The sequence below is a fragment of the Falco rusticolus genome, chromosome 9 (genome assembly GCF_015220075.1).
Source record: "Falco rusticolus isolate bFalRus1 chromosome 9, bFalRus1.pri, whole genome shotgun sequence".
In the NCBI taxonomy this organism is placed as follows: domain Eukaryota; kingdom Metazoa; phylum Chordata; class Aves; order Falconiformes; family Falconidae; genus Falco; species Falco rusticolus.
This window is the reverse complement of record NC_051195.1, coordinates 10,115,087-10,141,816: the sequence shown is the minus strand read 5'-3', so window position 1 is coordinate 10,141,816 and position 26,730 is coordinate 10,115,087. Positions and strand designations below refer to the sequence as shown.

At 43.5% G+C, this 26,730-nt stretch overlaps 2 protein-coding genes across 11 annotated transcripts in view; both read right to left on the bottom strand.

Annotated features, from left to right (window-relative positions):
• Nucleotides 1-1,272: 1,272 nt before the first annotated feature.
• On the bottom strand, nucleotides 1,273-10,500 carry PPIF (peptidylprolyl isomerase F). Its single transcript, XM_037400511.1, has 6 exons — nucleotides 10,265-10,500; nucleotides 7,514-7,544; nucleotides 6,529-6,617; nucleotides 4,224-4,320; nucleotides 3,338-3,413; nucleotides 1,273-2,892 (listed from the first exon to the last, which is right to left on the bottom strand). Exons 1-6 carry the CDS (start codon nucleotides 10,451-10,453, stop codon nucleotides 2,757-2,759), a joined length of 618 nt encoding a protein of 205 aa, XP_037256408.1. The 5' UTR covers nucleotides 10,454-10,500; the 3' UTR covers nucleotides 1,273-2,756.
• A 12,282-nt stretch (nucleotides 10,501-22,782) lies between these two features.
• Nucleotides 22,783-26,730, bottom strand: part of ZMIZ1 (zinc finger MIZ-type containing 1) — a 357,468-nt gene continuing 353,520 nt past the window's right edge. For 9 of the 10 annotated variants that reach the window (XM_037399104.1, XM_037399105.1, XM_037399103.1 and 6 more), the window contains one exon: nucleotides 22,783-25,690. In XM_037399104.1, the coding sequence (XP_037255001.1) occupies nucleotides 25,583-25,690 (108 nt within the window). In that variant the 3' untranslated portion in view covers nucleotides 22,783-25,582. The remainder of the gene's footprint in view (nucleotides 25,691-26,730) is intronic. The other variant, XM_037399109.1, reaches the window with a different exon arrangement.

The following is a 26,730-nucleotide window of genomic DNA, read 5'->3' as shown; positions in this document are numbered from 1 at the left end:
GATTTATTAGCAAAGGCCGATTTCTGTGTATATACCCATGAACTTCAGCCCTGACTTTGGGTTGCGCACAGAAATGGACAAGCTACCCAAGACTGACAGGCACAGGACCACAGAGGGCTAAGGACAGCTATTCCACGTGCTGAGGTCCTGCAGCCCCCTGCTGTGGTGTCCTGTGCTGCCATAACCAGCTCTTAAAATTATCTTAGGGTGTACTTTGTACAAGCTTTAGTCATGTGTTTTCAGTATAGAACTCTTTTGCAATGCTGCAGGGTGCAAGACTTAAACTGATACGGAGCTCTGTGCCTTTTCAAATAAAGGGAAGGGGGCAAGCTGTGTGTGTGAAAAAGAAAAAACAGTAACAGAACCCCAGAAAAATCCATTTTGAGGCAGATGCTTTACAGAAGAAAACTTGAAGAGACTGACCTGTTCAGTTTGTCAAAACATTAAGACTTACACTACACTGTTCTAAGTATGCAGGTAGCAAAGCCTTTCTTCTGGCAGAGAAAAATATGCAGAGGACTGGCACCTGGAAAGCAAAGCCAGCCTCATCATGACACTGCAACCAGTGTTACTAATTGCAGTGATTCTGCATGTCTTAATACTATATTCTAGTCAAGACTGCAAGCCTTGATGGAAAATTTAGGCTTTTACATTTCAGAAGTCAGGGCATAAATAAGCCTGTAAAAGCCACAGCCATTTATTGAAGAAAAAAAACCCCACAGCCAACATTAGAATAAGCAAAATATTATTACTTACCTAAAGGCTTAACACACCATTCTGAGAAAATGGACTGGCTTGTGGCAAAGCATCTTCCACGGGGCTTCCCAGCCTGCAAATGCTTCTGATACACAGGAAGATGCTACATTCTTAATGTCATCTCTGATCACACAGCAATGAAATACCTTTTCCTCAACTTCCAGTCAAAATTTGGAACTACTGATTTTTCAAAACGGAATTCAGAATTTCAAAAAAACACCCAGTAAATTTACATCTTACCCATTATCTCTGCAAACTGAAGGAACAAACCAGATGAGAACAGTTTCAAAACCTCAATTGCTATCCATATCCATATTCTGGATTCGCTGGCGACAGGCAAAGTATAGCACCATTACCCTGTTTCTTGCTGGCTGTCTCCGAAGAACAGCATGGATTGCTAATACCACTAGATCAGACCCATCGCAAAGTGGACAGAATAGAATAGCCCAAGTAAACACAACAGCTTTCAGCAACTCACACTTCTGCTTTCAAGAAAGGAACAGACTATTTTTGTGTGGCAGAACTGTATTTAATTATTTTTTCATATACAAATTAAGAAAACACAAAAAAACCTCCCTCATTATTGTATCAAACTGAAATAAGCCAAAGCAGCACAAATTAATATTTCAAATATTACAAAAAAAAGATGAAGCAGCTATAGTGGAAAGAAAGCTTTTCAATTCCATTTTCTGCAAAATTACACTCTGAATACTACCTTGTACACATAGGAGTGCAGCCCTCAGTAGAAAAAAATCCAGTGCAAAATAGTTTTAAACCCATGTATTATCAGAACGCAGTGGAAGCAAATTCACATTTGAAGAGAGCCATTACATCTTATTTTGCTCTTCAGTAACAAGATTAGTGCACAAAAAACAGTCAAGTGATTTTTCCCACAAGCATTAATACTTTACAGCCTTAGTGATTCTAAGTCACGTTGTGAGGTTCCAGCATGTTACTGCTCAAGCACACCACATCAAACATACCAGTTTATACAAATGAAATGTGTTTGTCTGATCAGCTGAATTCTTTCCTTTTGTGTATCAACCCCAACCATGATTTTGCTGCACCAATTAGGTATTGTGATTCCACGGTAACCAATTTTGACTTCTGCTGATCACACATGAGAAAAAAACCAAAACATCACAATCCAGGTAATATGCACGGTAGGCTGACTTCACAGGACCAAAAAACCCCACCCAAAACCAAAAAGCAATGAAACCTATTTCTCACTCAAGTAAGCTTGCTACACTGATTATATTCTCAAGGTGCAAAACCAGGCTTATCTATTGAGAACTTGTGCCATATTCCTCACAGAACCAGATCTCCGAGCAGAAACACACTTCAAGTGAGTTCACAGTTGCATAATAAAAAAGTCCCAAGCTCTTTTGGCTAATTTGTGGTCTTATTGCCCTGGTACAGCTAAACCTAAAGTAATCTGCTTAACCCAGAAGTCAAATTGCTCCATTGAAGCAAGTAAGGTAGAGCTCAGTTTTAAACAGTGGTCTGAGACAACAAAAAAAATGATTAAAACAGCATTAAATTAAAAAACCCGCAACCACCACACATTCATTCTATTGGATAGATTTAAATTGAGACACAGAAAGATGAGGTCTGAGAGTCTTGTTGCAGACAGCCTTGAAAGCCCTAGTTATGGTGTATTTTTTCAGAACAATGAGATGAACAAGAGGCTAGGCATTTATTAGCACCAAAGGAAACATGGTATTTCTCAATTTATAATGCTCAGGGTGACCGTATGGCTTCTTTAAAAAGACAATGGGACTACCAAATCAGTGTGACTACCAAGGTAGCTCAGTTAAAACAAACTTCAGTTATTGCTTTATGCTTTTAATCAGTATTATTCAATAGAAGTATAAAAGTTGGACAAAGTTAAATAGAAAATATAGTTCTATAGGTGCTACTCATGGGATCAGAAATGTTTGGGGAATTTTAGGATTAATTTTTCACAGCATCGAAGTAGTCATGAATGGTAGGGCAAAAGGCTATGACAGCTGGCCACAGTCAGTAATGACAATCTTTTTGGAGGGCTTTCCACTCTTGGAACCAAAGCTCTCAATTTTTTTCACGACATCCATTCCTTCCTTTACATGCCCAAAAACAACGTGTTTTCCATCTAGCCTGTAAAACAAATAACAGTTATTTATAAAAAAAAATAGTTTCACTTCAAACAACAATGAAGACTAAACCAAACCAAAGTCAGTGAGGGGATGTTAGCAGATCTTCATAGCTCTCATCAGTTGATCAACTCTGGCAAAGGCACAACTGCTCTACAAGTGACATGAAATACTTTTAGCTCTAGACCTAAGAAGCTATTCTGAGGGATAGCAGCCTTGTTATACTGACAGCCCTTCCTCCCGCAAGCACCACAGAATGATTTTTTTTTTCTCTACTGCGAGCCAAGTAATTTAGAAATCAAAAGACCCCAAACAAACAACACACCCCCCACCCAAACTAAATCAAGTACCCAACAAACCATCAACACACAAAAACACCTTAAGAACCCCCCAACCCCCCAGATCCAGGCATCACTTCATCAGGTTGATATGCTGGGCTGAGAACCCACCATTCAGTTTTTGCAGTGCAAATGAAGAACTGAGATCCGTTTGTATTGGGTCCTGCATTGGCCATTGAGAGAACACCTGGAACAACAGCAACAGCAGCTTATTAGGTTGGTGTAACAAGCATGCAATAGAGAAGACAATTTTCCTCTGCACATTTAAAGATGGACAGACAGAAGATGTGACAGTCTCCAATTGTCCCCAAATGATTTTTAACACTTCTTGTCTTTGACAACCCCCTCCAGCCCAGCTCTTTTCTTTCCACAGCAAGAACATTAGCAACATAATTAGTTGTACGTGTCCTGAACATGATTAACATCAGCTAACCTCTACTGTGGTTCAACAGCAGCAGTAGTTTCCTGTGATGAGGAAGTAACAAGCCAGAAAAAAAAAACCCAAACAAAAAGACTACAGAATTCAATCAGATGTTCTTATGTATGGCTTTGCCTTTTTCTGGATTTAATCTGAGCTCAAAAGGACATGCCTGTGTAACCTAGCAAATAAATCCCACATAGCTTTCACTTCTGCAATAATCATCTAAGTAAAAACTGAAGTCTATGACTTACAAAAGAGGAAAATAAAAGCAGTAATTTCATCTTTGCGGAATTTGTAAGCAAAATACAAGAACTCCATCCCTTATTTTGCACGGTCCCTTTTATAGTAAGGACACGAATGGCAATGTCACCTGCTACAGGCTTACTTGTATTAGTACAGCAGTCTACACAAATAAGCACATGCCAGGGACAACACCTTGTTAAACTTCCTTGGTATTTCTGTAACTACCAGGTGCCCCGTGCATCTAAACCCCTTTATTTTTTAAAAGTACCTCTTCATAATCAATGCTTCATTATAGGTTAGTCATCATAAGGTAGAAAGAATATGTTTATTTACCAGGTCCTATGTGCTTAAGCGTGAAATTTTCATCTGGAAATCTGCTGCCGTAAATGGATTTTCCACCAGTTCCATTATGATTTGTAAAGTCACCACCCTGAAACAGAAATGGCTATTAACTTCCACAAAAATTATTTCACATCAGAAGCCATGCTATTGAAAATACACTCACTCGCTCTAATTTAAAAGTAATAATAAAATCAGCAAATTTTCTTCAGGTTAAGAACATGTATGGCGACATGAGGATTTAAAACCATGTAACGAGATGAAGATATGACCAAGCTAAATAAATTTCTGCTTTAAATACTGCTGATATCCCCCAGCTGAAATCCAAAACTCCAGCAACGACCTTTCTGTGTTACCAGCCTTGCTCCCAAATGTGATGCAACAAACGGCAGTTATTTTAAGAAACACCTCAAAGGCCTCAAAACAAAATCACTCAAATTCATTATCATAGGCAAGACCTCAGAACTTCACCCCCCCACCCCCTCGGCTCGCTTGCTTGCTTTCTTCCAACAGGTATAAACACTGGTCTGGATCTCCATTATTACTATTTGGTATTCCTAGGTTTTATTGTTTAAGTCTTACACCTGAGCTACTTTACATTTTCCTCAGCTACGTGCTGCTCGATGGGATAGATGTGACCATCTGTCTTAGGTTAGACACACAAAACCCAACAGACAAAAAAAACCAGCCACCACGACTCGCAAAGGTGGCTACTCAACACTGTCTTAAGCAATCTGCTATCTCTCCTCCCAGAAGCAACACCACCCATGCCAGCAAAGTCACACCTAACCAGTATTTCACATGATGGTTCATCTTCCCATTTGCACCTTGACTAATCTGTTCTGGGTGGTGTTACAGCTACTCCTACGCAGTTCCAAAAGTATGCTCCGCATGCTGCGTGCCACATGGAAGCATCTGAATTGCCAGGTCTGAAGGCCTGATGACCTTCAATTAGGCTATACCAATTGCCTGAATCATATTAACACCCCATCTCAACAAGTAGAAAGGCCTCTGTTTCACTTAAAAATACTTGAAACCTCTGACAGTATCGCACTTCAGTAATGACTTCCAAGTAACTCCTGAATAACGATTCATCATCTCATCATACCACAGAGTCAACCACGCAGTATCCTCATTTCAGATCCATCTGCGTGGACAAAATAAGGAGTCAAGGAGAACAAGACTTAAGCAGAACTTCATTCATTAGCAGCAGAACAGAGTAGGATTTATGTTTTTCTTATATTTCTGACCCCAGCAAGATTTCTAAACTTTGTCCCTTTGTCAGTATCATAAAAAAAAAGTTTGCATTTCAAAGGCAAGAAAAAACGTCCCTTACAATACACTTGTCCCCTTTTTTTCTTAGTAATAGATCATAACATTAAGGTCTCTTTTTCTGACAGCTGTATTTCTTGCTTAAAATAAACAAACAGAGGGGATGGGACCATCACAGTCATCAATTAATAAAACAAGCATGCTTACTGTAACTTTCAACTCAAATTTTTTACAGAGCCATTCTACAAGGCAATGTTGAAATATAGGTCCTTTTAAGGGAAGAGAGGACCACCAGGAATCATACAATCTGGTGCACTACAGCAGCTGAAATCCTGCTCATCTGCCAGGCGCAGCAGGGACAAAAAAAAAAAAAAAAAATCATCTTTCAAAAAGCCTTTTTCATTTTTTTTTGTGGTTGCTGCTGTTTGAGAAAAAATTGCTAATGTGCATGAACTTTAATTCTGAATTTTGAAAGGTCAAAACAAAATCCATTTCAGCTGTGTCAACCCATAAACTGACCACAACCAACCCTCTTAGGTCCCTTCCCCCCCCTTCATATTAGGGAGATGTTCAGAAAAAAAAATTATTTTGTTTTAAACACACATTCTCTATTGTGAACAGATTATTCTACTAGGAATAAAGAATGGACATGTTGTTTTCTTAGCTCACTTAGAACACAAGGTTGATTGTCATTCTCCCAACTGCTTCTCCCAAGCAAGTGACATTTTGCCAAATACGTCCCACGCTAAAGTACACTGTTATACAAAAGCAGAAAGCCTTAAGCCAGGTTTTTCAAGAGAGTCTACACATAATTTACATTTAGTTGCACAAAAGTTGCGCTGAGCAACAGCCATAGCAAAAAGACCAGAAATGCAAGTAACACTGTCACTTCTTCATTCCGTAGTTAGGAAAGGTGAGAAGCAGAGCCACTTAAATTGTTACTACAAGTCTAACTGATTCTAAAAATATATAACTAACATACAGACAAATTTAATAGCAAAACCAAGAAAACATCAGCACACATTACCTGGCACATAAATGAAGGAATCACTCTGTGAAAAGTGGATCCTTTATACCCAAATCCTTTTTCACCAGTACAAAGAGCTCTAAAGTTTTCTGTGAAAACAAAGTGTAAATTATTATGTTCCCATATATGATACATAATATAATCAAACACAACTAGATAAACATCGGATGTAGTTAATACACTGCAAAAGTTTTATAGTAGCCTTAAGGTCTTACTGATCTGTTAGTTGTTTCCATCCCTTAAAAAAAACCCTGTTATAAAGCTAAAGAAACAAAGATTGTTTAGCCTCAGAACAGGGTACAAAACAATCCTCTTCCATCTCACCTCCCTTTGATGTTACTGTTTTATCTTACCTGCAACCCACCCACCTCCACAAACCCACCACTCATGAGTCAAAGGTTTCATTTTCTGACTTTTGAGCCTTTGCTGTCAATAGCAATTGCGAAGATGATACTTTTTGGGGTTTTTTTTCTTATTTTTAGGATATTAATCTACTGGGAACTGAAAAAAAAAGTACAAGTTCTTCAGAACATTAAATAAGCAGATGAGAAAGGAAGCACATGATAAAACACAAAAACTTTGCACCATGAGTGCACTGCTCAGCTAGAGACTAGGACAAAAAAAAAAAACCCAACCTACATGCTCTTTAGAAACTCTAACAGACACCATTCCTTTGCTTTACCTTTTCCCATTTGCTTTGGGACTCGATTTCAATGCCAACTGATGTGTTTTTAAACATTTTTAGTCACCACTGATAACCCAACACATGGACTGTACTGTCTTGGAGCAAATTACAAAACAAAATTATTTGGAACAACAACAAATTCTAACTCCTCACCAGTGCTGCTCTGACAAAGTCTTCTCTATTTAACAAATGAAGATAGAACACAAAATTTCCAAGAGGAGAAAGAGTATTATTGTTCTTGCAAATTACAATCTAAACCTTAAATATTTAAAGTGTGAAATTCTGGAGATGCTGCCTTACCTGCTGTCTTTGGAACCACATCAGCTTTCAGCTGTTAAAGAAAAAATAAACAAAAAGATTAGCAAGTCAGCTTTTTCATATGTACGTAGAAAAACGTCTACATAGGAGGCTGGTACAACTGAACCCTCTTCCCAGGAGGGTGAGCTACCTGAAATCACAAGCCACCCAAAATTCCAAGAACACAGAATCACAGCATGGTCAGGGCTGGAAGGGACCTCTGGAGATCATCTAGCCCACCCCCCTGCCAAAGCAGGCTCACCTGGAGCAGGCTGCACAGGGTGGTGTCCGGGCGGGCTTGAGTGTCTCCAGAGAAGGAGACCCCACAGCCTCTCTGGGCAGCCTGTTCCAGGGCTCCGTCACCCTCAGGGGAAAGAAGTTCTTCCCCATACTCAGAAGGAACCGCCTGTGGTGCAGCCTGTGCCCGTCGCCCTCATCCTGTCGCTGGGCACCGCTGAAAAGAGCCCGGCCCATCCTTCTGACACTGGCCCTTGAGGTATTTGCAGACATCGAGAAGATCCCCCCTCGGCCTTCTCCTCTCCAGGCTAAACAGGCCCAGCTCCCTCAGCCTTTCCTCCCCAGGGAGATGCTCCAGCCCCCTCACCACCTTCGCAGCCTCCGCTGGACCCTCCCCAGCAGTTCCCAGTCTCTCCTGAACTGGGGAGCCCAGCACCGGAGCCAGCGCTCCAGCTGTGGCCTCGCCGGGGCAGAGCAGAGGGTGAGGATCACCTCCCTGGGCCTGCTGGCCCCGCTGCCCCGAATGCCCCCAGGGCATCATTGGCCTCCTCGGCCACCAGGGCACACTGCTGGCTCCTGGAACACCTTAAGACTTTCCAAGCATTTGGCTAGTAATAAAAAAAACATTCCCTCAGCGCAACTTTTGAATAGTTAATGAAGAGCCACTTGAGCAGTATCTAATGATTTAATTAATCAACACAATAATTTAGCAATAATTAAGAATAGTTATGATGGACCCCAAGGATCAAAGCCAGTTTGGATACAACCAGAGAAATCAAAGCCTCTCCAGCACAGAGCCATCTCTTGAAATCTACAGAAAAGGCAAAAGAAAATGAAGAGCAGAAACTGTGTATCAAAATCAACCCATGATGTCACATACACATTTGTTACCAACAAAAATTGCTGATTTTTATTAGTCTGCATCTTTTTACTAATCTTAAAAACATAGGGTACTATAATTGCCTGGAAAACATGACATAGAAGCAGCCATACCAGGTCAGACCAAAGTTTTATCTAGTCACACATCCTGACAGCGGCTAGCAACAGACACCTAGAAACAGTACGGCCACACCAAGAACTTAACGTTCCTTCCCCAGGATACTCTCCTCCAATACCTGGAATTTGCAGCTTAATATAACCACAACTTAGCCAAAGATTCAAGGTGATGCTGCAATGCATTCAGGTTTTCTGTAAATTGGGCATATTAAAAATCTTTAACATGGAAATGAAATGCTGCCACAAGAAATAAAGCAATGTTAATGCTATTTTTTATAATACCATCTAGCTATTTACTGTATCTCACTGATGAACAGGAAACTTAGGTAGCAATATTTTTACCTATGACTCCGTCAAACGTTACCTCCTAAGAACACGTGAGCTGGTAGTGTCCAATTAATTTATAAGCTGACACTTCCCATGAAGATAAGTGAATCAGGCTCTAGCCTCAAGGAAAACCCATTTTGAAAGAACCCTTACCAAATGCATTTTAAAAATGTATCAATACAGACCCAACATGGGTGCTGGAGGTGGGAGTTTACTGAACTCCCTCAGCAGGGAGCATTTGGAAGAGCATCCTTCCCTCTCCAAGGCGCAGTCCTGGCGCACAGCCTCATCCCATACACAAGGCATCTAGCCAGAGGCACGTGCCCAGCCCCAAGGACACCTGGTATACCGCAATTAGTCTCGGCGCTTATCGCGCTTTTTGTGAGAGCAGAGCATGCTGCCGTGCTCCTGCCCAGGCCTTCCTCGAACGGCGGAGTATTTCAGAGAGCGAGTGTTTGAGGCTAGAGCCGGCTGCCAGCTGGCGGCTGAGCTGGCTGCCCGTTCCAGCGGAGCTGCCCACACCTTTCACGTGAAGCAGGGAGGCTGTACCTCTGAAAACCAAGAATCAAACAGTGAGCTCCCGGGGGGGGGGGAACAAACCCAAGGAAAAAGCAGAAGGAAGCAGGAGGAGCGGCTGAAGACCGCTGCGGGCACGCTGCCCCAGTTGCTGCTGGCACCGCGCTTGGCCCCCGGGCCAGCCCTGCGCCAAGGCAGGGACTTTATTCTCGATGGGTATTTCAGCTCCTGTACCACGGTTCAAGGTGCGCTGCCATGCGGCTCCCCGGCACCGCACGGCCCAGCCGCGCCCGCAGGGGCCGCCCCCAGCACCACCGCCGCGTCCCGCGGGACCGGCTTCAGTCGGGCTGCGGGCCCGGCCCCGCTCCGGCCCTCCCGCCACCCGCCTCGCCGCCCTTGGAGCGCGGCCGGCAGCGGCGCCGGCAGCCCGGCGAGGGCCGCATCCCCCGGGCCCCTGGCACGGCCACGCCGGGGCGGCTGTGCCTTCCCCGCGGCCCCAGGAGCAGGCGCCGGCCACCGCGCCAGCCACCCCCGCCCCCGCCGCCGGCCTGCCCTGACCTTGCCGCTCACCGGCCGCCATGCCCGGGTGCCCCGCCGCCCTAGGCTTTCCCGGTCACGGTGCCCGGTGTCCCGGCGAGCCGTCGGCAACCCCAGCGCTAGGCCCAAGCGCCCCCCTACCTCCAGCACGACGCGTCCCAACGGCTGGTTGTCGGCGCCCACGTCCAAGTACACCACCGGGTTCGGCGGGCCGGCGCTGGCCCCGCTGCAAGCGCGGGCACCGGCTGCCCACAGGCAGGCGAGCGCCGGCGACGGCAGCAGGTCCCCGGGCGGGCGCAGCAGGCGGCGGGCGGCGCCGAGCACCAGCATCCTGCGCGGCCGGCCCCGCACACGCTCCCGCGCACGGGCACACGCTCCCGCACACGCTCCCGCACACGCGCCCGCCGCCGCCTTTTTATTGGCTCCGCCGCGGCGCCACAGCGCCCACTGGCGGCGGCGGCCGGCCCGCGGGGCAAAATGGCGGCGGGGCCGAGCAGGCCGCGGCGGCTGCGGCTGGGCTTGGCGGCTGCCGTGCGACCCGGGGCGCGGCGGGACGGCGCTCGGCTCCGGCGGGCGGCCGGGAGCGGAGCTGGGCCCCGGCAGCGGCCCGCGCTGCCCGCACCGCGCCTGAGCGGGGCCTGCGCCACCCCCGCGCTGCCCGCCGTTTCTCAGCGGCTTTTAGGGGCTGTTGGCTTCGGGTTGGGTGCGGGTCGGTGGGTCGGTTGGGTGGTTTTTTCGCGTTTCCTCACAGCCCCTTAACCCCAGGGATCAGTAGTGCCGGGAAGGGTCTACAATTTGATAATTCCACCCGTCGCCTTCGGGCTTGCCCCGCAGGCCCCAGGGCAGCACCACAGCAGGAATGGCGGGGCGGCCGCCATCGCGTGTGGGAGCGCGGAGGAACGGGGGTCACGGGGGCCACGGGCCAGCTGCACGGCATGGCTCACCGCCGCACCCGGAGCCCTGTCACTAGCGTCTGCCGAAACGGCCTGGGCCGCCCCAGCACCCACCTGCGGTGTCACCCTGGCATCACGGACCCTCCGGAGCGCCCACCGTGTCGCTTCAGAGCCTGACCTCGGCTTCCCAAGGCAGCCTGCCTGAGGGGTTACAGAAGTCAGCAGCAGCAGTCCAGGTTAAATGGTTAAGGGAAATATTGTTCGTGTTTTATATCACAGTATTTGTCATTTTAGTTTCCCAACCTAGTAACTCAGATCAAAATACACAGTACATATTTTAGTCATATTTAGATATTACTCTGAAATACTCTCCAATTGTCATCCTGATTCTGTGTGTAAAGGACCTTCAAAACTTTTTCGAATTCTTAATGCCACAAAGTGTCTTTGGTTTGGTGCTGGTCTGTGAGGTCAAAGGAAGTTTTTCCATCAGCAGTACCAGCAGCATGACAACTCCTCATAAACCAGTATACGTAGTCTCTAAAAACCTAGGCCTGTCGGGATATTTTACCACTGGCAAATAGTTTATTTCATCCAGATAATTAATAGTGCATTTCCACGCTGCTGGGTGAACCCCAGCCTACCACCACTGTATCAGCACTTCTTCAACCAGCAGTCACATCCAATATGCAAGCCCACTGGTATCACAGACCAATTCTTTTTCACTGAAAACAAACAGGAAAAGACGCTCTGGTCTCCACGACAAGCTCGTGCAAGTGTGCTACACCTACAGAGTTCTGCCCCAGTGTACCTGAAGCAAAGGACGCCCAGGACGCCCGATGCTTTTCATTTATGATAAACCTTGCAGTTAAAAGGACACAGCTAGACCACTGAGTCTCTGCAAAATGAGCTCTGCACAGACATGACGTTCTGTCTGCTTCCTGTGATCTTTCAGCTTTCCAGATGGAAACAGGATTTCTATTACATTTCTAAAAAGGATGCACGGTTTTATACAGATCACTTTAAGGCAGTAAATCACCAAATAGCATTTATTTACAGTACTGCAGCCTCCCCTTGTTAAAAATTCTAGCCCTTGAATGTGGGAAAATAACTCCTAAAGCGATCCTTAAAAAAAAAAAAAAAGAGAGAGAGACAGACAACCAAGGGTGATTCTAGTAGTTATCCACCTGTAATTTTCACGTTCCTTTTATTGTAAGTTAAGTTATTCTAATCAAGGTTAGAGCAACACAACCATGTAATAGAGTATATAACAGAAACACACAAAGAGCCCCTATGCGAGGAATTGTAGTCCTTGCAATTCCACCTAAGTTCTTTGTTGTCAAGTTGCTAAAAGTGACTTCATCAGTGACATTCACTGAATCTTCAGAAAGATGTCAATCAAGGCACTGCTCTGACCACAAAGTTCAGGGCAGAACTACAACGTACAATTTCAGACAGAAATCCTAGATGAACCATTTTTCAGGCACACGCTCCAGAGATACGCATACTTCACGTCCGTATAGCAGGTGAAGAATTTTGAGAGCAATTCAACAACAGCTGGTGGTACCGTAGGGATGACTATAGCACGTACCATGCTTTGCAACTACACAACCGTAGTAAGCTATGCCAAAGGGTCCATCTTGTCCAGAATCCTGTCTCAAAGGAAGAGTGAAAACAGGAGAGGAGTGTGTTGTAAGTCAGCATGTTTTCAACCTCCTACTGCTTGCACTTTAGAGAACTTCCCGAGTTGGATGTGACTTTGGTATGTAGTAATCCTCTTTTTTCTCTTTCCCCTGTGTATTTATTCACTCATTGGTCCTGTCTTAACTCTCAGCATCAGCAGCTTCCTTGGCAATGAACTGGAAGCTACCCTTCCAGAGGCCTGCTGCCCAGCGCATCAAGAATCTGTTCTTAATATTGCTCCCATTAGCTTCATCTAACGTGCCCTACCTCTTAAACTGGAGGAGACAATAGATTGGTATCCATCCGTGTCGTACCGTGCATGATTTTAGACCTACATCTTTTCTCCTCTCAGTCATTTCCTTTCAAGACTGAAAAGTCACAGCCAACTTTAATATTATTTTTAAGAAAGCTGTTCCATGTCTTTGGGATCATCTTTATTGCCCTTCTTCAAGCTCTTTCCACTTTTATGGATTTTTTGAGATGAGGGGATCTTTGTACAGTATCCAAGATAGGGGTGAACGATGACTTTATACATACAGTGCCACGCTAGTGCTATCTATTCCTTTACTAACAAACTAAAGGTGATTTATTTTTTTTTTTAATACTAGCTAAATCAGCACGCATTTCCTTGTTACCTTGTCATAGCCTCTCAGCTTCAAGTCCATTTTTGGGAAATGATAACTTCACTTAAACTAATCATCCATTAGCCACTAGAAGCCCAAACCAAAATTAGCACTTGGGTGTTAAGTGCTGTGCATACCTGTAACAACAGACTGTTCTGGCCCTGAAGGCTTTATTATTTGATAAATGGGACAAAAGGTGAGAAGAAGAAAGTACCATCTTATTTCACGCTTGGGAAGCATCAGCAGAACAGCTTCAAACTGTTTTGCTAAGAGTTCACAGATGTCTTTGGTAGAGCAAACAATGCATTTTCCTCATTTGTAGGCCTTGTCAAGAAGGCAAAACAACTCGCTTTCTTTCACAGCGGTGATTTTTTGTATTTGGGAATACGGACTGAGTTATCATCTCTGGGTTTATGCAGTAAAGCTACTATATCACTTCTTATGGTCTAATGCAGAGTCATTAGAACTCATGCAGACAGTATGACCAGGAACTTGTGAGTTACAGAGGTCACTTTCCAAGAAGGACAGAAAAAATGCTCCAAAACCTCTCAAAGACCACCCTAGATCACTACCAAACAAGGCTTAGAGCTAGCTCAGCAACTGAAATTATTTTAGAGAAGCTTTGAACGCACCTGTTTGAAGATACATTCATCGTTGAAATTCTGCAACATCCAGCTAGGAGATGAGTACATTTGGCTGGAAAATGAGCGCTCCTGGCATCCCTGCACTATCCAAGATAGACAACGGAATGTGGCGGCGCAGACAAGAGTCAGACAGATGCTTCAGCAGAGCCGCTGGGGAGATGGGTACCCGCTCCACAGATTTCATTGCTTGCTCTCCCTTCCCACAATCTCAGAAGACAACACAGAAGTTACACACTGATAAACAGGGAGGACCCTTTCGAAAAAAATTTCCAAATAGGTATTTTTAGAAACACACCTATTAAAGGACCCTTCTTATATCCTAGCAGAGAAACTCCTGCATAGGAAAAAGATGTTTAAATGATACAGTAACTGTCTTTCACATTGATACATCGCTTACAACTCAAAAAGTCTAAATAGGACTACGAAGTACCTGAGTAAGTATTACCACCATTGTGCCAAAACAGACAGGAAATACCAGCAGCAGTTAAATGACTCTTCTAAAGAAACAGAAGGAATAAATGCTTGAAACATGACCTAAATTCGGTCATTTGCATCAACTGGATTTTGATTTCCAGGGGCTTGGAATGATGTTACTTCCCAGCAGATAGACATGGCCCTGGTAACAAGGTGATAAGCATTCCTGATCCTAAGAGTGTCTCATCACGTTCCTACTTGTTTATGACACAGGAATGTAGGTTAATTGTATTACTCAGTCTTGGATTGCTGCTGCTGGATGGATCTTGGCAGCGGTGGCAAGATCACATTCTGCAACCCGCCAACTGCAAGACTGCAACCGCACGCGACTCATCTTTGTCTGTGGCGCACTTTGATGTGCTCTTCATGGGGCTGTATGCTTAGACCAGGCAAATAAAAACTCAAATGCAGGCAGCAGCAAGCTACTATGAGATGGAATTCACACACACGTCACTTGGTAACTGTGACACTGGGGATTCCCATGGTGTTATTTTTAAGACCCCTCACACATCTGGGACCTAGTTTTCTCAAGGACCGCTGCTAGGTCATACAGGGACTCAGCTTGATTTTTAGTGGGGAGAGCAGGAATTTGCAGTGGGCACTGCTGCCCTCCACCTGTGAGCCTGGATGTGCTGCACTTAAAAACATTTTTTTCTTCAAGGTTTTGGCTAAGCTAGAAGATGAGCTGAGAGCTGGAAAGGATTTTTTTGATACGCATTTATTTATGAATGGGAACTAGAGTGGGGGAGATGGTGAAAGACCTTTCCATTATACCAAGTGACTGAAGTGTGAAATCAAATCATACAAGAGCTCAAAGGGCATAGAGTAGCCACACAGGTACATTTACAGATAAAAAGAAAAAATGGTAATAAATATTTCCCCTGGACAAAGTTTTCTCTTACAACTTGTAGTAACCCAGTTCATGTGAACCTTCTCTCCAGCACACACTGTACATAAAGGAGGAGTTTTCCCCACATGACTTCATACTAATTACCGACAAATAGTCATACAAGAAAAATCTCAATCCACTCATGCTCTTTACAGCCATGATTAGCATTTTCATGTCAGAAGTTCTGAGTGACACTGCTTGCTCGGAATTCATTACTCAATCTCCCTGCATAATGTATAGAAACTCACTGCTAGTGTGGCAGATTACACAGCTCCTTTTACGCAGCGCCCAGGGCACCCTGCAGCTGCCTGCAGCTTCCCAGAAGATTGTCTATACACCACTACTGCCGGTCCATTGAACATCTACGGATAGACCACAGCAGCCTGGGGAGGCATGTAGGACGTTGTAAATGCATGTTTTTAGGCTACAAGAAAAATGCAGCTATCGCTCCCAGTGGACTCACAGAGCTCCAGGAGGTCTAGACGGGTGGCTTGGCTGTGGGTGGGTGGGGAGACGCTTTGTGTGTTTACGAAACAGTATTACAATACACCAGAAGTTACAGAAGCCCTTCTATCTTTTAAAACACAGAAATTTCAATTATAACAGGACTTGAAACTTACAGGGAAATTTCAGTTTATTTACCTGTGAAGTACCACCTCTGGTCTGAGGAACAAGTAGTAAGGTAATAGTATCAGACATACTTCTAGAACGGGTTAGTCATGCTACTTCATCTTATATGAGTAAGATGAGTGGTGGAGCTTGGCACAATCTTACTGAAAATGGAATTGCCTAGAAATTACTCATCAGAGGAGACTCTTAGCAGCTCCTTCCCGGGGAGCGGAACACGGCACCGCATTGCCTCCCCCCCCCGCCATGCCCAGAGGCTGCCGCAGTGCCCACCTGCGTGGAAACCTACATCTGTTCTCTCACCACTGCTGGCTCCTGCCCTGCCTTGTCCTTCCTCTCGCTGTGTGACCCCCCTGACCAGGTCCCGCTTCTGTGAGATAACCCATACGTAACTGATAACACCAAAACCAGAGGACTACTGACGCTTCCTGTAATCGCTGCCAAGAACACTAGAAAATGCAGCCAGGTGAACGAAAGGGGAAGAACATCACACATTTAGTATTTCAAGACTGACAGGGTGGTAGCACGGCATTCTAAGTCAAGGCACGTTTTAAATTTAATTTTACTTGCAACTCAAGTGGGAAATGGTTGCCATGTTCACAGAGGCAACCGTGTGGGACGCACGGTCCCATGCAGCACGTCACCAGCAGCACCCCAGATTCCCAACTATATGTCTTTCACTCTCCATCCCTGATACGGTACTTGATTTTTGTGAATTGCTTTCTCAGGGGTCTTTGGTGCAGTTTGGTCCCTTTTCTGAGCTTGATCTTTTCCCCTCACCAATATTTAGCAGCTTTCTAAAAAAATGTCATGTCTTCATGACCTTTCTTCTCTACGTTGTTTCTCAAGAGCTCTGCTTTAATCAGCTGCCTGGTAAAACCTTGGGTTTTCCTTGAATTTGTCTTCTGTGTAAATATGATGGCATGTTGAGGTAACAGCTGCCTTCGTACCTTGTACAAGGTGAATTAACCTGTCTGCACTAAACTAATTCTAACAATAATTGGAGTTTCAAGACATGTTTTTCAGTTGTATAACTTCACAACAGGTGTTGAAAGCGAACAATGGTCAGATAGCATCAGTCTGAACAAGAATCACCCAGAAATTAAAAGCTTCACAGATATAACAAGGCTAAAAAAATTGCACAGTTTTTTCTAACAAACAATTCTGCTGGAACCAACCTCACAGTACAGAACCTCTCAGTTCCTTTCTGCTTCTTTTGCAATTCCACCACAGAAAGGGTTGCCTACCATCAGCACATAACAGCGTTACCGCACTAGCTAGCACGGAGCGTTATGACACACTTAGATGACATAATTCCATGTGACAATCACCTGAATACACAATGTCCCACCAAATGCGCTAACAAGTTGTCAGGTGCAAATTAACATGTGTTGCATTTATAACTGAAGAACCTAATTTTTGGATAATGAAACGTTTGGTGAAATACTTAAAAGCTCAGGGTAAGAACTTCTATTACCATTCAGAGGAGTCAGGAGTCTAGGTTTCCGTAACTTCTGATTCTGTCTCAGCATTGCTCCTGCACATTTTCCCATCGGTTTGATAATGGCAATATGAAAGTAATGCTTCTTCCCAGCGCCACCGTTCATAATTCAGAAAGGAAAAGTGCTGGCCAAATAAGATTTCTTGTGAAGCAACATATTCTGCATAACTTTATGAAGCGGCTATTTTCACCAGTCGCTGACTAGGACAGCTAATCAAATGGGTACGTGGGTTAAGTCCAAACTTCACGGATTCTGCATGTCTTAAAAATGTACAAAATGTACATTCTCAGAAACACAGAAGCAATGAACAAGGGAAAAATGAGCATCAATTATAAATTTGAAATATAAAAATAGTTGGTGAAAATCTGAATGAATTTAAATATGAATGAAAATAAGACTTCAACTCCAGCATCCCATTAAATAACTGTGGGGTATTTCAATAGGTTTTGAAAACCAACCAACCAAAACAAAATAAATAAAAGAATACATCCCTAACAACAGTCTGAACACTTCTAAAAATATTTTACTACTTCTAGTCTTTGACTAGTTAAAACTTAATAAAATTAAAACCCTGTCTCCATGTTCACAGTAATCGACGTGTTGGTACATGAACAAAGTGACAAACGAAACTAAATGTTCCAGAATAGTTCAATAAAATCCAAAAAAACAACATCATGAAACAACTGCGGACAGACAGGAAAGTGTAGATTGTAAGACTCAATTAAAAATGTGATTGGTCAAAACTCTGACCCAGGGGAAAAACAGAACTGGTAATCCCATAACTCTCAGAATGTCGAATAAAGCCAAAAATGCGTAGAGAAGCCAGTGTATTTGAAAGCAGTAGATACAAGTGTTTCTAGGGAAGCTAACGTCCCTGTGTGTAACTGCATCTGTCAAAAAATACAGTGAGGTCAGTAACTGGAAAGATGCTGAGCGAACCAAGCAGACATCTTCAATACACGGGGAAAAGCTTCATCTCGTCTAGCCCACACACTTAGAGAAGAGAAGCTTTTCAACAGAAGGATAGACTTAAACAGCAGAAACCCAATTATTACGATTTAAGCAAGGAGTTCCTGGAAATGCAGTTGAACTACGTAGCAAACAAACCAGTAAGTCCACCTGTGCCATGCTGTACGCTAACGCCCGCGGGAGTCGTGAAGCAGTTGCTGTCTGCTTGCTTCATAAATGAAACTGCATAACTAATTAGGTTCCTCCTGGACTATTTTTACATTCCCCTGGAAAATTCTGTAGACTGATAGAGACAAGATACCTCAGCAGGAGATTTCAGAGGTCTGTCTGATGCAATACATATCCTGTGCTCCTTTTAGAGAGAACAAACGTGACTAGTGCACTGACACAATGACAGACGTTAGGAGTTATATCCTACGTGGGAGTCAGCGGGATTTCAGTCACACAGAAAGTGGAAAACCGTAATAAGGTGACGTACTGGTAATAATTCAAAATGCAAAAAAAGAAAGGTAAGCATTCATGACTGGAGGTTCACAATACAGGAGGATTTGTACAGACTTGGAATTTAAGCAGTTAAGAGGGAAGTGGCCTCTGGTTAAATATACGTACAAATAAAAGACTAGGTACCAAAATGTAAAAATACATCAATTAGTTTTAAAGGGAAGCAGAGAAGGATAACAAATGAGAGCATCATATATAGCAACTCGGGTGAGAATCGTACAACTGTTTTATATGCTGTCTAGCTTACTTCTTCAAAGGAAAGCAAGCAGCTCTGTTCACACACAGCAGTCCCATCCCTGTTGTCTAAGCAGCGAAAGAAATGGGGTCCTTCTTCCATGGTTCTAATTGGTTTTCAGTCTCTTGCTCCTGTAAAAGGCATGGCGAAGTGCATGGCAACACAATACGAAGTGCACAACCAAAATAATGTGATTCAGAGATCCATACCGACTAGGTAAAGAAAAAAGTAAGGAAATGCGGAGTATTCTGAAGTTGTTCACCAACTGATAAGCACACTGATAAGCAGAGAAATCACAGAGAAATACTCATGTAGGTGGCTGCCTGGAAGCACGTGCAAAATGCATGACGCAGAGCGCTCAACACACAGAACACGCTGACGGAACGTGGGATGGGAGACAGCAGCATCAACTGAACACACACGTCATACCTGCCCTGGGGTTCGGAGGTGACATCTGGGAGAAACTCCACTTTCAGAACCGTCGTAGCTTCCTGAGACTTTGGAGTAAGGTTGAAAAATATACAGCGCTTAAGGACATCACGCGGGCTCTTCATACTGTTCTTCATCCCTACAGTGCTGAAGCAGGTTTGCACACAGTGTCTCGCTGACACTTCTTGGGAGCTTCCAGGAAAACAGAACACCAGGAACAAAATATTCATTAATTATTGGCTGGAATGAATAAGTATTTCTTGTTTCACTAGAGTGCCCTGTAACTCAGTTTTATTATGTTGTCCTAAAAGCCCATTGTAACGGGTAGTGCCAGCAAGGAAGGCAGAAGCTGACAATCAGAAACAAACCATTTTTTTTCAATTTTAGAGAAAATAAATTTCTAGGCTAGATCTGTATCTATCTATCTATCTAAATACCTGTGTATATACTTGTGCGCATCTCCATCAACAAGGATTTGTGTCTTTGTGCAGCTGTGGAGTAACTGCTCTATCTCAATTACATATTTGTATAGGTTACTCGTATTCTGAGACGGTTACGTAGTCCCTATGTATCTGAATGCATTTCAAAGGTGGGTTTAGACTATACCACAAACGCCATATACAAACAGAGAGATACTCACTAAGTGTCCGTTAAGTTCTCAGCTGCAAAGTGACTGGCACCAGTGGCCGTGGCTAAGGAGGGGTGTAGAACTCTGCCGGGACAGGACCTGTGCGCGTCACGGCTGGTGGAATACACACAGGGTCGAATCATCTTGTGTCGCGATTCAGGCTGCTTACACTTAAACCAGGCAGAGAAATCAAGCAGATTTTGTAACTCAAAGGCTGCGTTTTGAAACCAAGTCCTTCAACTTTAAGATGGGGGTGTATTAAAAAAAAGTCATCTTCCAAGGTCACGTAAGTCCCTTTAGTGACAGGCTCCAACTGAAAGAAGAGTATCAAACTCGTGATTAGTTAAAACAAAGACAAAGCCAACCACCTACCGTGTGGGATGTTTAATCCCTCCACACATGCCAACCCCAGAGACAAGCCCTCCTTTCCTGTTACTCACATCATGCAAAGATTCCATTTTCAAGTAATTACGACTTGTTTAGGTGACAGGCAGCGCCCTGCCTACGGAACTGCAAGTCACCAACACCTTGCTCGCCGGGGATGCTGCTGCATGCGATCCCAGCCTACCCGCAAACTTGCATTCGTAATCTTTTATTCTCACACCTTTTCCTTCCTGCAGCAAGTCCTGCTCCTCAAAAAGGTACATCCTGCACAACTGACCGCCACGGTAACACAAAGCAGGGAGGGCAAAGGGGGAAGTTGGTCGTTTCAAAAAGAAACTCAAAATTTACAAAGCAGCTGCCAATTAGCCAGACCTTAATTTTGCAAATTTATTTAGGAAAAAAAAAATTAACATGAGCAAATGAGAATACTTCAGTGTTACAACAGAGTATATAAATGTCTAGCAATAGTCAAATAATTTGATCTTTAAATACAAAATAACCACATGAACACCTAATATACAGGTTTCATCTGAATACATATTTATTAGATAAATATTAGGTTGTCACATCATCTAACTACATACAGTTTTGCAAGACTAAAAATCACAATTATTTTTTCTGACCAGTTTAAAGTATGAAATGATTGCATTGTACTGTACATACAATGTACAAACAAAGACAATGGCCATTTTTGCATGTTACTTCAGATTGTACTTCTTTTTTTTTTTTAATTCTCCTCTGATCGTGATATCAAAAATTGTACAAAGTATGAATTTGGTTACAATTTTTTTTTTTTTTTTAATCCCCGTATTTTTCTTCATTATTTCTGTAGCACCCTAAAAATACACAGGTGATAGACTAGTACACGTAAGCTAAATATTACATGTAGATAAAACAAAACAAAACAAAGGATCAGAGTATATTACAGAAGTGAAAGTGAAACAAATGCTGAGACTCCACAAACGCTAACAAACAGGATTCATTTTCCACATAAGATGGAGCTTCAAGCTTTATTTTTTCCTGCGAAATAAAAACAATGCACATTCCAAGGAAAATGAATGCATTTCTGTTAACATGTCTCTATTTGTCATTTACATATGTACAGCTGTCCCTTGAGTCTCCGCTGCAGACATTGGCGTGTATCTGTCAGTCCTATAATAATGTCCTGGCAGCAGAACTGTAGATCTCTGTGGGTTCTTTCCCAGATGAACTTCCATAGGGAAACAATTAAAAAGTAAACAAACAAAAAAAGAAGAATAAAAATACTACTGGAATTTCATATAATAATTAAGCTTTAAAAGAAATTACTGTGATTACCCTATTTGCTAGGTTTTTTTTCCTCTAAACTTTAATACGGCAGTGAACAGATAAAAAAATAACTAAATTTTCATTTAGAAGCTTTTTCATACTGACTCCACTATACAGTACCTGAATTTAGCTGACAGATAACTTTTAAAACTGTCTCGAATGTCCCAACATTTGGGTGATGGGTAAAAATCGTATTTTCTCTCTTATGTTCTGCTTAGAAACCAAATGTTTCTGTAAGCTTAAAAATGTCAACCATCCACTTTAATTCTCTATCACTGTACAAAGCAGATGCAAACACTGCTCCAAACACATTGCTAATAACTATGGGGTTTTTTTTTTTCCCTTTATGCTTTCCAACAGGTACTTTTAAATGATGCATTTTAAATACTACCAGTTAGCAAAAGGTCAATCCTTAACATACCCGGTTTAAAATACTAACGTTGTGTTTAAGAGAAAAATCATTTCAGGTGACTAACTTAGCTGCTCAGGAATCAGTGGAGGGTGGATCATCAAATAGAATCAACTGAAAAAAAATCTGAGCAACAGTTCCAACTAATAGTGAGAAATCTTCTTTATTCCCAAACCTATGGCTTAAGAACACTCCCCCCCCCCCCCCCCCCCCCCCCCCCCCCCCCCCACCCACCCCCCCCCCCCCCCCCCCCCCCCCCCCCCCAAGAAAAAACCCCAACTCTAAAGGGCCATAAAGTCGTTTATCATTAGCCACCCCTGCGAAGACTCAATACCCTATATAACACAATGCAGCAAAAATACAGGGGGAAACTACTACAGTAAAATGGCTACAAACACATCTGTAACTGAAGAATGGTTCTCCTAGGAATTGTGTGATAGCAGCACCACACCACAACCATGTTATATGTATTACACCAAGGTATCTTTAATATCTGTAGAGATCCTCTACAGGTTGTCAAGCCTACATAAGAAAAAAGACACTTCTAAGCAGAATAAAATATACTGTTCCCTCCCCCACCCACCGACATCCCCGAAGTGTTACCGTGCCCACCGTTTCAGCGACCGGAGCACCAGCAGAGCGGTATCAGTATGGTACCTCACACGCTTGCTGCTTGCCTCAATGCATCTTTACCTGTTCAGACAGCTGGTCCTAGGTGCTCTGCTCACCTGGGCAAACGAACAAAACCCCTGCCATCCCCAGCCCACAGCCACCCACAGTCCATGAACATCGGTCGGTCAGTTGGGTTTGGGTTTTTGCCCTAGGCAATCATGTATTATTATGTTTCCGTGACAGAGCTGGGCCCCGATCGTCCAGGTACTGCCTGATGTATCAATTCATTAGACACATAAACGGATATGAAATTTGGGCTAATTTATCAAAAGAAAATGGGAAGGGGGGGGGGGGGGCGGGGGACGGGGACGACCCAACTCCCTTATTCTGTTAAAGAACCCTCAATTTTCATTTTTAAAAAAGGACCCATATTTTTCTTCAGACAAGGTATTTAAAAACACCAGCAAAAGTATAACCAGATCATGAAAATGTTGAATATTATCAAAGACGATACTAAAATATTCACAAAGATATTTACAATAGCAATTCTTAAAATAATTGATTTTGCATAATGAACAGCGCCTTTCTTAAAAAAACCTGAAACAGGAAAAATATAAGTGTGGGACCATCTCTACATAATATGTTTGACAGATTCAATACTCCTACTGGAAAACAAAAGAACTAAACCGCCATTTCCTTTAATATCTACAGCAAGGTGCTGCTGACTAGCATATATATATCATGACGCATGTACAGCAGTAGTGGGAAACATTAACAAAAAGAGCAAAATAAAACAAAAACCGCAAAGAATTTACAAATATGACTTTGGTGAGGAAAACAAATCCAGAGTCGTAAGCACAGAGCATGCCATTTACAGCACGGCAAACTAAACACAGCCGGCTAGGAAGCTACTCTAGTCAAACAAACAGGAACAAACAAAATTTTGCCTGGCACTTCAGTTTAAAAACGTGGTGTGGCGAGCAAACGAAGGGTGTTTGCTTGGATTTGGGATGAGGAAAAGGAGTAGGGTCAGATTTGCTCTAGTAACAAAAAGAAACTAAACCAATAACTGTACAGTGGGCAAAAGCTGAAATGTTGCACCGCAAGGGCAAAGTTGGCACACATGCACTTCTTACACAGCTACTGTACATCATTTATAAGAGAGAGAAAGAGAGAGAGACGAAGAGCACAGAAATGGGCACAGAAGCAATAGGAAGCTCATGCAGGAGCAGCAACCACACGAGAAGCACAGATCACAGAGGCAAGACAGTGATTGTGGCAGCAGGGTCTCATGAGGGCAGTAGCAATCTACTGACAGTTACTTAATTCTCCCCATGCCCCGTCCTTCAGGAGAAAGAGCTCATCCCAGCAGCCAAAGTTTAAAAAAAGAAACTGAAGGAGGAGAAAAGAAGAAGGCTGAATTATCTGTAACAGTCACAGAAACAGAACGCAAAGCAAAACGAAAATGAAGCTGTAAGATGTCTGTCCAATGTCAATGCCCCTTCTCAAGCCGATTATTAAAAATAATTATGCAGACAGTGACGTTACTCTCCCTCCATCCTGCAATGATTTCCTGGCTGCCTTCAACCCAGCTCGTCTTACTACACGTGGTGCGGTACTGACAGCGACGCAAACGCTCGGGGCACCGAAGGCTGCAGGAAATAATCAGGAACAGTTTGGTTTGCATCCCCCCTCCCTCTCTTCTCCATTCCATATGGCATACACGGCAAAAAGCTCTACTACAGCAATCTCAACAGCTGGATGTTAAAGCAGCCACGAACGGTACTGACTTGAAACCAAAATCACAAAAAAAACCCTAAACATCACAAACGTATTTATTATGCCCCACCCCCCCCTCCCCGGGTGTTTCCAATCTGTGTGTTTGGCTAGAGGAATCCTCTGCAAAGAGGTGGTGAAGATTCCTGCGCTCGCAGAAATACCAACACCCACGGCTGCGGCCTGAAGACTCTCGGGACTCCGTCACCGATGTCGCATTAGCTAAGCTGCTGGCTCCCTCTGACAGGCCTGTACATCATCCCTACCTTTGCCACCTGACTGCAGGATTTGTGCTTTTTTGAGATTTTACATGTTTTTGTTATTTTTTTGTGTGTGTGGCCAGGACAATCGCTCCAACGCAAACCTGTGGTTGGAGGGGGGTAGAGGGGAGGTGGGGTGGAGGGAGATACAGTTTCAAAAAACTGGAAGAACACGCGTTGGAAGGACACTCTGAGACGGGTCAATTATAGACAGTTCCATTTTGTTGCCTTTTCTTCCCTTGCCAAGATTCGTTTTTGCCAAGATACTTCACACTATGTTTATATCACAGAACTCTCTCTCTAGAGGATGAACAACAAATGGGGTTTCCAAGAGCTGCACAACTGTCTGAGCTTCTTTGTCACGTGTAGCACGGCAGACTCGGAGATTACTGCATTTATTTATGGTTTGTTTTTGTTGTGTTTTTTTTTCTCCCGTCACTTTCGCAGTCTTTGAAGCTGACAAAAGCAGTTCCGAGATGAAGAAAGCAGGGAGTGCACCATTGGATCAAGTTGTGAGTTTTGTTTTCTTCTCTTGTGGAAAAGGAGTGTTAAGATTCCTCGCTGTGCAGCCACACACGTGTGAACAAGTGAAAGGGATGGGAGAATATGTATGGTTTCAGTTGTTCTCAAAGAGAGACAGAAGGTCATCATTGCTATTGCTTGGCAAATCAGGAGGATCCAGGTACGAAAGCAGCTCATCAGGATTTGTGAGTTCTGGAAGCAGCTATAAAATATAAAGATAAAAGGAAAATTACAGATAACGGAAACACAACTGAGGAAAAAAAAAAAAGGGATTAAACACCACGCATTCTTGGAAACTGTCTTTCATGTGCACACATCCAAATAAATCGGAAGGCAGCAGCGACACAAACCTAACACCCTGTGATGATACAGTATCCGCTTGTTTGTGAAAGTGTGTTACGCGGTTTTCACCTGTGAATGACATTACCATCTCAATTTGGGTTTCTCAGCCAACCTCCTCATCAAAAAGTTCATCAATAAACAAAGACTATTTCCTGGCTAGTGATGCTGACAAAAACGTCTCGATAAATGCTCGTTATGTATGTGAGTTTCATATAAAACACTGAATAAAAACTTGAAACATGCAGTTTGAGTAATACACGTTTGAGCTTTAAGGTAGGTCAACAAAGGCTGGTCTGACGGACTCGCACGTCGGTGTGCACACCGCCTGAAGCCTGCACCCCTATAGAAAGGGGCAGCCCGGTCCTTTCCTCACCCCTCAGCCACCCCCTACGCGCCTCCGTGCGCTGATCTAAGCTCTGGGGCAGCGAGCTGGAGCAGGGAACTCGCCCAGGGTTAAAACTAGCCCAGAAAGAAAAAAGACAAAAGAAAAAAAAAAAAAAAAGAAAAAAAAGAGGAGCAAACCACATGAGGAGTACGGGGGAGGAGCGGCAAGGCAGCTGGCTCAGTCCTTTTCACTTCTGTGGCAGTGAGTTTACAGCGGCTGGCAGTGCTTCACTGCAGCGCTGCGTGCAATTCCAGACATTTAAAGGGTCAGGGGTATAACACCCTGTCCAACGGAAGATGCGCTAATCTACACAGCGGTTTAAGGTATCAAGAGGAATAGTTGTGGGGGCTTTGTTTATATTTTTATGAATACTGCATTTCAAACAGAAAATTTTGTTTTTCCAACCGTCACTCAGATTCTTTTTGGTCTGACAGGTAACAAGCAAATTGTAACTCCTGGGTTGCATACCAGGCAGCGTTTGCTGCTCTATTCGGCATCTCTCCATACCCTACTCA

What these genes read in the sequence shown, in the direction of transcription:
- PPIF (XM_037400511.1), bottom strand. Translation starts at nt 10,453, where the DNA reads ATGCTGGTGCTCGGCGCCGCCCGCCGCCTGCTGCGCCCGCCCGGGGAC. An exon ending in TGGGACGCGTCGTGCTGGAG is followed by an intron (nt 7,545 to 10,264) that starts GTAGGGGGGCGC and finishes TTTCTTTAACAG; the next exon opens with CTGAAAGCTGATGTGGTTCC. An exon ending in GCTTAAGCACATAGGACCTG is followed by an intron (nt 3,414 to 4,223) that starts GTAAATAAACAT and finishes CTGTTGTTCCAG; the next exon opens with GTGTTCTCTCAATGGCCAAT.